Raw genomic sequence first — 15,850 nt, 5'->3', positions numbered from 1 at the left:
AACATCCATCCGTAAGCAGTCACATAAGCAGTTAACAAAAATCTCTTTACTCATTGTGAAGGCCTTCAGTTTTTTAATCAGAAAGAGTGGAGGCAACAACAAAATATGGTCAACCTGGTATTAAAAACTTTTAAGGGATAGTGAAAAAAATGTTTTTCATATACCTCTATCTATCTATATCTATTATATATATATTATATATATATCATTCTTATGGTTCTACTGCCCTCAACATAACTGCATTGGTTGAATCTGACGACTCTTTTCAGCGTTGTTCCAAGTAGCTCAGAGCTAATGTAAATAGAGCATAGCGACGCAATTAGCAGTTAAAAAGACAGATATTTTCCCTAGGAGTTGGCAAAGACCAAAATAGAGCTAAAAGTAGAGTGAATATTGGAGTTACATTCATCAGGTTTAACAGAAACACAACTACAAATAAATACTAATAGTATAAGTATCTGCTGGATGTGTTACAAGGCAAACGTTTGCTTAAATACACATTTGCTCTAGCAAAATTACAAGGGTATAATTTGACAGTGTTTACAACTTGTTGCGGTTCCTCCAAGTGGCCAACATAAATTAGTCAATGCAGATTTATCTCTGAAGTAACTTCATCATCATTGCAAAAATTGCCACAAAGACAGCTAGTTTTACGTTGCAACCCAATAACAGTGTTTTTCATTTCAAACTAACAAACTTCTTTTTCAATGCAGTCTTTTTCCATTCATTGTTTTCTGGACGGTTTCCTTCTACATGTAAATTAGACTAACCCCCCAACAACTACTTGATGGGATGTTTTAGGGATTACACCATCATCTCATGATCTTTTATTTTTCTCTCTGTCATTTGTCAGGTGGCGAGATGGGAGCATCGTACACGGACTCTCTCCAGTCTCTTTGGGAGCCCATACCTGGCCTGCTACTGCATGGGCTTCGCCATCATTTTGCTCAACGTGTACCGCAGTCACTGGTGAGCCACACACTCTTCTGCTCATTCTGCTCATTCTGCTCAATTCATTCGTCATTTTTTATCCTCTTTATTTCCATCCAGATCAGCTCACTTTTCATCATTTAAAATCATCATTTTTGATCAACCTGCATAGCAGGACCAATGCAAAGTCTTTCGAGCGGCCCTTCACATTGGGGCGGTGACATGCACGAAAACTGTTGCTGCTGACAGACAGATGCAGATATTTCACTCACTGTTACTGCTGTTCTTAGTTTAAAAAATGAAATGATCTCGATCTCTCCTCCCTTCAGTAAACAGCTCAAGAAAGTGAGTGGCGGCCTCAGGTTTTAATCCTCTAGAATCACAGACTCCTTCCCAGCTCTGTCCCCCAGATCACCATGTCCCAGACGATGTCGAATGATAACAGCATGTTATATCCGCGTGGCACACCTGTACGTCTGCAAGCATGTAGATAAACGGCTGTGATTGGCCTATCTGATACCAGGAAATGTAAGTGGACTAGGTTTGTTAGAGGCCGTTCTAGCAAAGCTTTGTGTTTTGAAATCCCAAAACAATATCCAATTGTCAGGTATAGAGAGATTAGATTAATTATAACGCTTTCACTTTATTGTAAATAAATTAAGTGGAGATGACTAAAAACCTCCAGGTGTATTCAGATTGAAAGTAAAGCAGTTTTTAGTGCCACCCAAACCCGCTGACTCACATTATAAAATGCAGAATGAAGGCATGTCTTATATAACTCTTCTCAATAAGCCCCTTCTGTTTCTACCTTCTTGTTGATGTTAAACACTAAACCCAGCTAAGGAACTTTGACAAACCTGTGTGTTCGGTTTCTAGCGTGTAGGAGTCAGTCAGTCTCCCGGTTGCCCTTCTTCTTATACATCTTCCTGTTCTGCTTTTGGGTCCTCTTTTCTTCCTTCCTCCCATCCTAACCTGGGCCCACGGTTCTGGATGTGCCGGTGTCACCCCACGCCTGCCATCACAGAGCACCCAGTGGAAGTAACACACTCCCACAACTCCCACTGTGGATCAAAATAGTGACAGAGCACCCGCTATAAAACCACCCATAGACAGTATGCCAGCGCCATAAGACTTTCTTTCATGTTTTTTTTCCTCTCTCTGATATGTCTGTTGCCAGGCAACAACACTTTTGAAACAAGCTGCTTCGAAGGGATAAATTGTCTCACCAGTTTTCTCTTGTAAATGTAAATGAATGTTGATCAACACACACGCAACATGCATGAGAAACTGAAAATGACAGCCGTTCATAGCAATTCATTTACTCAGATATGCTCAGAACAGGTAACTCTTTGAAATCTATTGTATAGCATTTGAAATGCTTTTAGTTGCACGATTGCGATTTTAATTACAGAGAAAATTCCAATTATTGCTTGGAAAATGTACTTAGGAATAGAGAAAGTCAAAGAGAAGAGAAAGATGCAATAAAAAAACGTACCTCTGACAAGAATGTTGCATGACACCATCAATAAAGATGGGGATGCACTGAGCTTTGAGCAACTGCTCAATTCATTCGTAATTTTTTATCCTCTTTATTTCCATCCAGATCAGCTCACTTTTCATCATTTAAAATCATCATTTTTGATCAACCTGTATAGCAGGACCAATGCAAAGTCTTTCGAGCGGCCCTTCACATTGGGGCGGTGACATGCAGAAGGCGTGTGCTTGTAAAATCTGTTTTGTCAGAAACACATGCACGAAAACTGTTGCTGCTGACAGACAGATGCAGATATTTCACTCACTGTTACTGCTGTTCTTAGTTTAAAAAAATGAAATGATCTCGATCTCTCCTCCCTTCAGTAAACAGCTCAAGAAAGTGAGTGGCGGCCTCAGGTTTTAATCCTCTAGAATCACAGACTCCTTCCCAGCTCTGTCCCCCAGATCACCATGTCCCAGACGATGTCGAATGATAACAGTATGTTATATCCGCGTGGCACACCTGTACGTCTGCACGCATGTAGATAAACGGCTGTGATTGGCCTATCTGATACCAGGAAATGTAAGTGGACTAGGCACCATGTAAGTGGACTAGGCACCATGCCGGCATGGTGTAAATGGTTTTCCAAAGGACAGCGTGGCAAGGTAGAATCTATTGTTTACCTTCATAACCTGATGGATTGCACTAAGAGCAGTAAGAGCCTTTTATTCTGCCGCTCTTCATCCAACAGGTCACTGTAATATATTTTACCCTTACCTCCCATTGACATTCATTTTCCATAGACAGTGTTACTTGACCCATAGTCTTCTACAGATCGAGCATGAGGCTTTCTCAGTTAAATCATCGGTAGAAGAGATTAATAACTGTGTTTGACTGGTTCCTTTAAAGCCGAACGTGCAAGTCTGTGAAGATAAAAAATGTTAAGGTAGAAGCTGTGGGCAATGGTGGCATAAAGGTAAGAGAGTAGGGCCTCAGTACTGACAGAATACAATCAATCTTTGTTGTGCTTCCTGGCACCACCGATGACGTGCCCTTGAGCAAGGCCCCTCATCCCAAACTGCTCAAGTGCTGCTTAGTGGCCAGCAGATTGGAGATATTTCTCCATCTTTAAATACAGCAAAACTGTACTTTAAAAAAAAGTTACGCAAAAGACTGAGCTCTGCTATCAATTGGAACCACAGTGGATCACATCAGCAAGGTCGACTCGTGCTTGAAGTTGCATTGGAAACACTTGGTTCCTCAAATCAGCAAACCTACAGCGGTTCTCTGGAAAATGATGATTACCGTTTCCAATCCCAACTAACAGACAGACTGACTGACCAGAAGACTAATTACCTTACAGCTTCACTGTGTCGGTGCCTTATTGTCTACCTAATTGACTTATTTATACATTGACTGATTCACTTGGGTGCTCAATAGCCGACTGACAGTCCCTTCTTTTTATAGCTCCACTAGGCTGCTTGACAATCATGCAGGGGATACTGAGAGTGTATTATTATCTGCTTAGTACACAGCACTGATACTCCCCGCAGATTATGTTCAATATAAATGAAACCTTTCGGGTAAGCTCCAAGGGCTCTAACAAGCAATTTTTTTTATTAACTGTGTGTGTTTAATTGACTTTCTTGCTATTAATGAGATGGGAGAATTGGGATTAAAACATTTAAAGTAATTAATTTATGAAATGTAAAAATGTTACACGTCTACTCCCTCTGTGGTTAGGCCCAGGAACCTAAAAAGAGCTAAAAAAAATATTCCAAAACTCATTTGGGAATGTCTTCAGTGTTTGGAAACTACAAGCACTACAAGCATGCCAACTGCTTATGTGCTAGAGAGGCAAACTAGATGTAAATGTTATCAGTTTATATCTTATCTAGATGCAATATGGATACAAGATGTATATTAATGCAAGATGTAGTGGGGTTCTATGTATGTACTGTAATCCACCTCCAGGGTGTGGTCGTGCACAACATTTGAATTTTTCCAAACGCCCAACACGAGTAGCTAGCTAACTGCTCGATAAAAACGTGAAACTCAAATCTGAAAAAAGGACATTTGGACTTTTTGGTGTTTAAAAGAATGTATTCGTCTATCACTTCACTGCCAGTTCATCATACTTAGGTACACACAGGGGAAGAGAAGTAAATATGAAATATTCAAATCATCATTGGACCAACGTAATGTCATTACTTTATTCTGGTTGTTGATTGGAGGACATCCAACCTCGGAGCGTCAACTCACGTGTTTCAGCCAATTAACAGTTAAGCATGAAAAAAAATGAAATACATTAAATTGATCTAAGAGGACCAGTTTGGAGTCCATGAGGTTCAACTTTTTCAACCTGCCACCGTGGCTCAATGTGTAACCATGGCAACCACAACACCCACTGTGACAGACTGGAAATGGCATGTGGGCCTTTGAACTGCATTAGAACTAGACAGGACATTTCAGGCACCTATTTTTCTCTGAATACAATGAAAAGAAATTCACACATGCATTGTGGCAGAGGTGACAGTGTGGTTGTTGTTAACTGTTGCGCCCCATTTTTTCATCATTGATATAGAAAAAGGAATAAAGCATCACAGCTGCAAAGTTAATGTTTGCTACTCAAGTAGAAGTAGTGCTATGTAGCTTATTTCAGAGTTGAATTGGAGACAGAAGGACAAGAGGAGGAAATGAAGAGTAGGATGGAGCAGCCGTCGCTATGACACTTTCCATTTTTGGACCTGTCTTCCTCCTCCTCCTCCTCCTCATCCCGCCGCCTTTCTCTCTAATCAGACTTTACATTTGAGATCCCAAAAAGATCTTTAAATTCCCTATAATCTGATACCATCCCTGCACGCATATACAACACAGTCACAAATAATGAACAATAAAATCTATATTATATATAATATAATACCATACTATAAAACCATGCAGAAGTAAAATGACGAGAGAAAAAACGCTTCAATGGCCAGTTTCCTGGTTTCTGAAAGAAAGTTTATTTTTACTTCTAGAAGCTACAGAGAGTGTGCTACATCTGCAGGGATTCGATTGCGTCGTCATCGGAAACAATTTGTCCAAAGCCGACGGTCACACGGACTAGCCCCCTCCCCACATTTCCGTCCTACAGACCCCATTTCCCATCTCTTTTCCAATTCAAATCCCAGCAGTGTGCCCAGCCAGACCGCCTTACATAACAGAGCGCCCAGCGGTGGCTCTGTGCCAACTCACATCACACTTCCTGCTCCCTGTGACAAAAGGGAGATCACCATAGGAGTCACAGCACAGACCCAATAACCTAGTTTTCTCTTGTTAACCCCAAACCTTGTTTTGACGTGGGAGCAATCTTTGTCTGCAGAAATACAACAGTACAGGGTATGTTAATGCATACACAAACACATACAACTCCTTCCGCCCCTGCACCTGTGTTTTCCATTATTATTTGCAAATACTTTCAACTCTACAATTACTAAACTTTTTCAACTCTGTGATCTAGTTACATTTATAGACTGCAGGGCACAGCAGCCTTTACTAAATTTAGATTTATAAAATATAAAAATACAAGATGAAGCACATAGAGAAGTATGTAATAACCAGTGTAATTGGTTTTGAAGCTGCACTTTCTCAAAATTTGAAGGACTTACATTTACCAAACAGATGAAAGGAACAAAACATCAAACATCATTTTCAAAAACAGATTATATCCAAATATCAGCAGCCAAACAGCATTAGAGTCAGTAGGATGACGCTTTTTGATTTGAAGTCAGACACGGAGCAGACAACAGTCTTCTGCAAAGGTTCCCACTAGTCGGTCCCACTACAGGCATATTTGTAGTGCAGGCCATCTGTTCTCCTTTTCCACAGTCAGACCACAGTCACACCTTCTTGTGCCATCAGTCCCCTCCATGTTAAATGTCCATCCCGTTTTTTCAGACCCTCTTCGCGACTTTATTTCTAAAAGGCAATTAGTGTCAAATTTAACGATTTATGCAGACCATCAGTACAGTAAGTCTGGGGCAGGCTTTAAGACACTGCCCATCCTTGGAGTGGGAGTTAATATTATTTGATACACTCAAGGTCTGGAGAGAGTGCACCCATGGGTTTCTTACAATGTTCACGTCATTGAACCTCACTGTTATCATGAGCCAAAACTAAAAACTTCTGATAATAAGTTCCATGTTACAATTTATCGGGACGTCAAGATGTGAACATGGAGATGGCATTCATCACTATTATACAAAATGTAATACATTTGATATTATTTAAATATTGAACAAAATCAAAATCCCAGTTCAGTGTATTTAAAAGTTGGTAACATACACTATAGATGTAGGGACGTGGCAGCTGAGGCATCAGTAATGACGATGATGATTATGTATAAGTTATAAACAGTCAGTTATAGTCGCATTAACTTTGTCAAATTATCAAAGACCTGTATTCACATTTAGCCAAGACTTACCTTCTAGTGTTTATACAAGTTGAAAATCTCATTATCAATTGGGACAGCAGTTAGCCCTCATTCCAATGTGTTAGGGTAGTGTTTAAGAGCATAACCTTTAATGCAATATGTTTCCACTTCTTTCAACATACACAGCAGTGTTGAAACAAGGCTGAGATGTTTATTTGCTACCATCACATTTAAGTAGTGCATTTACTCACTTTGTAAATGTGCCAGAGTTTGAATCAATTGTTACGTCATAATGCCAATTCATTCTTTCTGTGAGCACTCCGAAAGTACCCTCTTTTATACACAGGCAACGCCAAAAACCTTTTACACCTTTTGCACCTTTTAAGGCCCTTTCAGAAACTCTTCATCCAAACATATTAAGAGAGCACAGTGCACACAATATGAAAATGCTTTTACTTGAAGACCACACTTATGCAGGCTACGCTTGAGTGTGACATCAGGGAAGGTTAAAAGCACTCTCGCTAACAAGGAACTCCCACACGCACAGTCGATGCATTAGAAGATATTGGGGGAGTCGGCAAGGGAAGAGAGGTATAAAAAATGAAACGCTTCAGACTTACTTTCTGTTAGTTATTTAGATGAAGTAGTGTACGTTGGCTCTGAGGTATACAATCAAACAAAGGTGGAAGCAATGAGTGAGTCAATGAATGAGTGGAATCCTCCTGGTGACCCTAAAGAACAAAATGAAAATGTGACTCTACCCTCTAATATACTTAAACAGTTTGTGAACAATCAATCTTCATCGATTAGTCCCCTGTGAATGTGTTTCCATGCAATGATGTCATTGTATTGAAAAGTCGGTTTATCCTGTGGTGATGGTGTTCAAGCCTTATGAAACCCCGAGAGAAGTTATGTCTTTGCACTCTGATGGCACGTGACTGACGATTTAAAAGTAAATTAGAAGTTGGATCTCACAAACTCCTGCGCTTCCAGTCCATATGCAAAGACACAGAGGTCAATTCTCATCTTGATTTCACTTGACTAATCTTTTTGACATCATATTCCTGTCAGGTGTTTTCTGTCTGGCTGGAGAACCATTATTTTTTTCCCTAACCAGTCAACAGATAATGAAGTTTCTGCCCGGCTCTGATTTATAGCCATGCTAGCAGTGTGGCTTTACAAAGGGTTAGTCCATCACTTATGTCTGGACCGACATCTCAGCAAACTATTCGATGTAGTTATCCAGTCATTTTGACATTGGTCATTTGAACATTCATGGTCCCCAGTAGATTAACCCTAATGAACCCCTGATTGTTCCTTTTTGTCTGGACAGCTATTTGATTGATGGCCATGAAATTGAATTCAGACACTCATTTTGTAGTAGCTTCCCTGATCCCTTGTTTTTTCCTCTAGTTCCATCATCAGGTCAAAATTTTTTTGTCCAAATCCTTTGGTTCATGACCAAATATTTGCAAAGTGTATGACCTATGTCATAGTGACCATGGAAAACATTAAAGGAGCAATATACGACATTTAGAGCTTTAATATTGCAGCTAACAACTATTTGTACTGTAAAGATATGGAGGCGCAATGGAGTCCTAAGCAGAGAATGAAGTCACTCTCCCTCTGTGTGTGTTGTAATCCAACCTTGTCCCACTTCTGGGGGTCGCTGGCTCCCCCAGTTTAACACTGTTAGCCATGTCAGTACTGGTGCTATTGTTTGCAATGATAGCGCTGTTACCTGCTAGCCGCCAGCTCAGCCATCTCCATGTTGAGAGCCATGCTCAGGTAATCCAGGTTCAGGCTCTGAATCATAGATAGGCTCTGAATGTCGTATAATGCCCCTTTAAACCTAATAAGAATCAGAATCAGAATCTGTTTATTGCCAAGTATGTTACACATACAAGGAATTTGTCTAGATAAACAAATAAGAGTATGTTAAAACACGTATATTATTAAAGTGTCAAGTGTATATTAATAAAGAAAAGATTTGCAGGGATGTATAACTGAGAGAGATTGTCCTGGGGATGTAAGTGTCTGAGTCAGCGGGGGTTCCAGGCTATATTAATGAAACCAACTGCGGATGGGATGAAGCTGTTTTTATGGCGTGAGGTCTTGGTACTGATGGACCGCAGCCTCCTGCCAGAGGGAATGGATTTGAAGAGTTTGTGTCCAGGGTGAGAGTTGTCGGCTACAATCTTCCTGGCCTGGAAGCTGTAGTTGTTATTACCGTGGCAGTTCTTTCACTTTCACTTTGTGAAGAAATAAAATCTGACTGAGCAGTTATGACAATTTACGATTGTCCAGTTTGTGATGTTAATGGAGACAGTATTTCAGTTGAGTGTTCAGTGACTTAATTTGTAGTGTATAGTGCGTTTGTCAATATCTTACAATGACAATAAAAATAAGTTTGCAGTGTTTTTACAGACCTGGGTTCGCAAGGTCTAAGAAGCTATTCTATTTGTTCTATTTATTTCCAGTGTCCCATGGTCTGTATTTCTTTCTTCATCATCTTTTATCTCTCTCACTCAATTCATACCACTTTTCACTACAAATCCAAACTAGAGTGTGAACAGTAATACACTGCATGAATAAAGGTATTATAATTAAAATTTTTGTTTTGCAGTGTGACAGTGGCGATGAAGGCCCAGGCCAGGTGGGACGTGATGGACAGGACAGATGTTTTCTACGCTGGTGTAGCTCTCATTGTGCTGGGCACTGTGCTGGTGGTTGGCAGCTTCCTGGCTCTGGGATTCACTGGAACCTTCCTTGGTTGGTATCAAATAATAACTGGTTTTACATGTCAAGGTATTTTTTAAGTCACTGGAAGTAGTATTCACTCTGTAAAAACAGTTGTTTAATGACATCTCAAGAGTAATCCCAGCCTTGTCTTTGAGACTACAAGTTTTGTGTGGTATTTGAGGTCTTGACTGATAATTGCACCATGGGAAGTGTAGGATCTAGTGTTGGAGCTTGACCCACACTTGGGACTTAAAGTCAATATATCTCGGCCTCTGCTGCTTAAATTTTTTGTTTTGTATACTTTTTATATGCAAGTCCCCAAAGCACTAAATATGTTGGAGTACCTTTCCAAAAAACATTTATCTCAATCAGCTTCTTACTCTAAGAGGGATGGGATCCTACATAAATACACTTTTCTTCGACCAAAGTTAGAACAGTTTTGGGTATTTTACTTCAGAAAATGTGTAGATGAATTGAATACATGCAGCCCAATATCACAAATCACAAATTTCCCTCAATAAACTTTACAATTTGTACAACATGCGACATCCTCTGTCCTTGGACCATCACATTTGTTGGGGTTTAGTCTTTAAAAAGAAACCATTCCACACAAAGTGAGGCAAGTACCTGTATTAACGAGGTGGTCTAGTAGCAATCTAACAGCACCAAGAATTACATTTATAAAACAACATAACTCAAAATGACCTTTTTTTTCAGGGTGATCTCATCATTAAATTACAGCAGACAATCAAAGCTGTATTCCAAACCGTCAACCAAAGCTTTGAAAAGGGATGAGATGACATTGGATAGGCCACCAGCCTAAACCAAAGCGTTAATTTGGTTTAGGCTGCCTACCTGCGCTCCACCAGCGCAGATGGGCAGCCTAAACCAAATTAACGCTTTGCGCGCCACCAGAATCCCTAAATACACAGTCGGGTGCAGATTCTAGAGATTATTTTGATAATATTTTAGTTCTGATAGTAGTTTAGCTAATATTGCCTACTGTCTTAGATTAAAAAAAATCCTTGATCAGCCTTTCAATCTTCCATATATTGATTACCAATCAACACACAAGACTACTTTTAGCCTTGTTATTGTCTGTATTACAACCCTTTATACAATTTAACTTTATTTAGTTGTATTACTATTTAATAAAGTTGCAATTAGGGATCGTGTGGGGATACAGGAGAAAATAAATATGCACACATGTGCTGTATCCTAACAAGGATATAAAAATATACTTACAATATGGGACTTCAGACATGTATGCACCAATTTATAAAGCCTGGCTCATCCCTATGCATGTAAACAAACACTGCCATGTCCTTGCATACAGGACATGCAGATATCTTCGCATCTGCCTTTGAGACATCATGTTTGTTTGTCTTGTCGCCATCCAGATATTGATTCAAATGAGCATGAGTATGACTATATCGCCAATATGACGGTTCGCCAAGCTCTTGTTTCTAGGTCAGTCATTTCAATGAATCATCTCCAAAATCCAGACAGTCTCTCAGCTCCTGTGCCATCTGTGTCCATCACTGTATGGAAATGGATGTGCCCACTTATGCACAACTATGTTGACAGAGGGGAGGCAGCAGGGGCAGCAGGAGGTTGTGAGTGTGAGTGTGAGTGTGAGTGTGAGAGTGAGAGTGAGTGTGTGTGTGTGTGTGTGTGTGTGTGTGTGTGTGTGTGTGTGTGTGTGTGTGTGTGTGTGTGTGTGTGTGTGTGTGAGAATAGAATAGGCGTCTACTTTGTATGCAGAATGAGTAAAGCAATCACAAGAGACCCTGCTGGTATGTTTCATCCTCCGACAATGTAGAGCAGCAATGTTAAAGTCTATCCAGCAAAGTTTTTCTTCAAGGACAACAGTGTGACTGAGGAGAAGCACCAGCCAATATCGGCCAATAGACAAGATTCCCAGGCATATGTGAAGAGGAGGAGAGGACATGTTGTTACTGCCTGCTGCTGTAAAAGGGATTCATAGAAAATGAGAATGTGGCCTCTTTGCATTATTCATACTGGGATTTTCTAAGTTAGTATGCCCAGACTCGTGGAATAAAATAACTGTATATCCACTTCATGCACACTAACATTTGCAAGCTTTGACTTATTACCAGGTCAGTTGGCCAGCTGTCTATATACCATAATATGTATTTGTACACGTGTAATATACATTTGCAGCAAATGTTTCCTTTAGGTGGCGTTGGTTGGCCTGTGTGGAACAGGTCTGACAATAGGTCTTTTTCCTTGAAGAAATGTTGACATGTCACAGAAGGAAAAGCACACATGTAAATAATAGAATTAATGAAGGCTGCATTCCTTTAAGCTGCTTAATTTTTAGAATTCACATAGCATAGTTATTTTGGGCTGCTATCAATTAAAAAATGAAGATAACAGTATCAATACCAGTATCCTCAAAGTGATAGCAACACCAATAGAGAACTTCATTCCGTACCTATCATATGAATGATGGGTATCATTCTGTTGCTGTAGGTGTTGCTGCTGCGGTGGTGGGTCCATCACACGTCACATTAATCTGAAGAACTCTTGCAGTGATGCGGAAAACCCTTCAAATTGTATTGGACAAGGGCACGAAAATGATCAATTGCAGGTATCCTTTGACGGGAAAGGTTTTAACACGACTGGGTTATTTTGGTCAATACCTTAACTGTACAGATTACTGATAACCTGTCTAGTGGTAATGCTTGCAAGAGGATATGCTTTTTCCAAAATGTTCCCAATATGGTGATCTAGGAATTACTTTACATATATATTTACTCGTTTTACTTTTGAACAAATTTTAAGTTACTCTGTATTAAGGTGTGTATATGTGTCTGCATATGTGAGTTTGATTTTTAAGGCCTCACCACGATCTACCTGCTCCGAGTTTCCTTTTCAATTCCTCTTACTGTGGGCACCGAAAAACATAAACACATAAACTAGAGGCTAAAGCCTGTGGGTGTGTGTTTGTAATTAGATTTTTCTTATTTACTCCATATTAAGCCCCTCACTGGGACCTGATGATTCAAACTGATGGCACAGGGGTAGAAACAAAGATCCAAGCACAATCAGATCACACAGACAGTGTTCACGTATTGGCCAGCAAACCCTCAAAAACACGCACTCTGCCCTCAAAAACAGAAGGATGTCAAATTTGCCTCCCTGAACATTCAGTCTCTCACGAACAAAACACTCCTTTTAAATGACTTTATATCTGATCATGACATTGACTTTTTATGTCTTAGTGAAACCTGGCACCGCAGTGGTGACTATCTCACCTTAAATGAGGTGGCTCCCGCAGGCTACAAATATATCGAAAAAGCACGCAGCTCTGGTCGTGGTGGGGGCTGGCAGTGTTCTATCGGGACACCTTCGGCCTGGCTGAAGTGCAGGTCCCTGACTCACCATCTTTTGAATGTCTAGCTGCCAGATGTCTCACTCCAGAACCTCTGCTAATTGTCTCTATTTATAGACCTCCCAGAGCTAACTCAACTTTTATATCAAATTTCTCAAATCTCCTCACAACCCTGTGCCCCACCTTTTCCCGGCTGGTAATACTTGGTGATTTTAATATTCATGTGGATGCCCCCAAGTGCCCACTGGCCGTTGACTTCCTCAACCTCCTTGATTGCCTCCCGCTTACCCAGCATGTGAAAGGACCAACCCATAATCACGGACATACCCTTGATCTTGCCATTACTGGTGATGTCTCAGTTACCAACACCCATGTCCTGGAGCTAGGCATCTCAGACCACCGTGCAGTACTACTGGACACTATGACTGCACCACCTGCCTCTAGCAGCAAGCGTTCCATCACCTTCCGTAAGATCAAGGACATTGATCATGCCCTGCTATCGTCCGCTCTCTCCTCTGCCCTGTCTGAGCCTGATGCTGCACTCTCGCTTGAAGAGCATGTGCTCCACTACAACAGCACCCTGCTTGATGGCCTTGACAGGTTTACCCCCGAAAAACGCGGCTGGTGTCCTTCCATCGCTCAGCCCCTGGTTCACTGACCAGCTCAGAGCCCTAAAATCGGAGGGTCGGAAAATTGAGCGCAGATTTAGGCGAACTGGCTTAACTGTCCACCAACTGTCCCTCAGAGAACACATGAGAGCATATTCCTCTGCTCTGAGAGCCACCAGGTCATCATACTACTCCAATCTCATTGACTCTGGCCATAGAAATCCCAGACACCTGTTCTCTACCATAAATCAGATGCTCAAGCCCTGTAGCTCCTCCACCACTACTCCCTCTTCTGATGACTGCAACCGCTTCATGGACTTCTTTAAAACAAAGGTCGAAAACATCAGGCACAACCTCACCCCCAACCAACCTGACCCTCCCCTTGATCATGCCCCCCATGATGACGTAGCCCTCGACCACTTTGCTGAGGTCACTCAAGCTGAGCTCTCCAGCATTGTTTTAAAAATGAACTCCTCCACCAGCTCTTTGGACCCCATCCCCACATCACTATTGAAAGCATGTCTCACAGCCATTGTCCCCAGTGCAACATACATAATAAACAGGTCCCTGTCTACTGGTAAAGTAGCCCCTCCCTCAAACTGGCAGCCATCAAACCTGTGCTTAAAAAGCACAATCTGGATCCTGAGGTCCTCTCCAACTACCGTCCCATCTCAAACCTGCCTTTCTTAGCGAAAGTCTTGGAAAAGGTTGTCACAATCCAGCTACATGACCATCTCCACTCCCACCAGCTCTATGAAACCTTCCAGTCCGGTTTCAGACCTTTCCACAGCACTGAAACTGCTCTGGTGAGGGTGGTAAATGACCTCCTAAGGGCAGCAGACTCAGGATCCCCCAGTTTGCTAATCTTGCTGGACTTAAGCGCTGCTTTCGACACGGTGGACCATAGCATCCTGTATCGGCGCCTCCAGGAGGTGGGAATCAAAGGCACTGCCCTGGACTTCTTTCATTCTTACCTCACAGGACGGCAGGAATATGTTGCCCTTGGCAAAGTCACCTCCAGCATCAGATGCGTTACCTCCGGTGTCCCCCAGGGGTCAGTCCTGGGGCCCCTGCTCTTCTTAATATACATGCTGCCCCTGGGAAAAATACTACGGAGCCATAACATCAAATTCCACTCGTATGCTGACGACACACAAATTTACCTGCAAACTAACCCTGACAAACACCTGGCACTATCCCGGGCTACCAAATGCCTGGATGACATCCAGCACTGGATGAGCAGCAACTCACTACAGCTAAATGGCAGCAAGTCAGAAGCCATTCTCATTGGCACCCCCCTTCAGACAAAAAAGGCCGGTCTCACCCACATCACCATCAATGGCCACCCCATTCCTCTTTCCTCACTGGTCACAAACCTGGGCGTCAAGCTGGACTCATCATTGTCCTTTGATGCGCACATCAAATCTGTCTGCCAAACATCATTCTACCACCTGAGAAACATCTCATGGCTAAGACCCTCACTACCCAAACGTGATGCAGAAAAATTGGTGCACGCATTTATCAGCTCTCGGATTGACTACTGTAACTCTCTGCTCGCAGGTCTACCAGCCAAAACCATCCAGAGGTTACAATATGTCCAGAACAGTGCCGCCCGGGTTCTCACCAGGACACGGAAATCCGAACACATACACCCCAGTCCTCCACTCCCTCCACTGGCTTCCCATAAAACAACGCATCACTTTCAAAGTACTTCTGCTAGTATTCAAGGCCATAAGCTGTACCGGTCCAACCTACCTCCTGGACCTCCTCACCCCTCAAACCACATCCAGGACACTAAGGTCAGGAAAATCCAACATCCTTGCGGTTCCCCGGACAAAGCTGGCTACCATGGGAGATCGTGCCTTCTCTTCACTGGGGCCACGCCTGTGGAATGAGCTCCCGGAGAAGATCAGGGCCTTAGACTCCCTCACCGCTTTTAAATCAAGTCTTAAAACTCACCTGTTCCTCTCTGCCTTCCCCTAGGGTCTTGATAATTTGGATTGCTTGTGTTTGGGTGGTTGTTCGGTTTTAATAGATATTCTTAGATTTCATTATGATTAAATTAATTAATTAATTAAATTTTTTATTTTATTTTTTGTTTTTAGTGTTTTATTATTATATTTGATTATTGTGATTGTTCTACCCTGTGCAGCACCTTGAGATTTCTTTGTATTTTAAAGTGTGCTATATAAATAAAATCCATTATTATTATTATTAATGTAAACTCTGATCACACACTACTGATCACAGACCCACTTCTCGAACCTCTAGGCTACCACTGTGCTTCACTACTCTTCAGCAAATCCAGGTGGCCCATTTTCACG

General features: G+C 41.6%; 1 protein-coding gene across 1 annotated transcript in view; it reads left to right on the top strand.

The window, feature by feature from the left end:
- The window catches only part of pemt (phosphatidylethanolamine N-methyltransferase), a 65,309-nt gene that overhangs the window by 30,724 nt on the left and 18,735 nt on the right, over positions 1-15,850 (top strand). The window contains exons 3-4 of the mRNA XM_054599152.1: positions 854-969; positions 9,445-9,590. Of these exons, the coding sequence (XP_054455127.1) occupies positions 854-969; positions 9,445-9,590 (262 nt within the window). The remainder of the gene's footprint in view (positions 1-853; positions 970-9,444; positions 9,591-15,850) is intronic.

The sequence above is a fragment of the Anoplopoma fimbria genome, chromosome 5 (genome assembly GCF_027596085.1).
Source record: "Anoplopoma fimbria isolate UVic2021 breed Golden Eagle Sablefish chromosome 5, Afim_UVic_2022, whole genome shotgun sequence".
NCBI lineage: Eukaryota > Metazoa > Chordata > Actinopteri > Perciformes > Anoplopomatidae > Anoplopoma > Anoplopoma fimbria.
The sequence above is the reverse complement of the archived record's forward strand: the minus strand, read 5'-3'. Positions and strand labels throughout refer to the sequence as shown.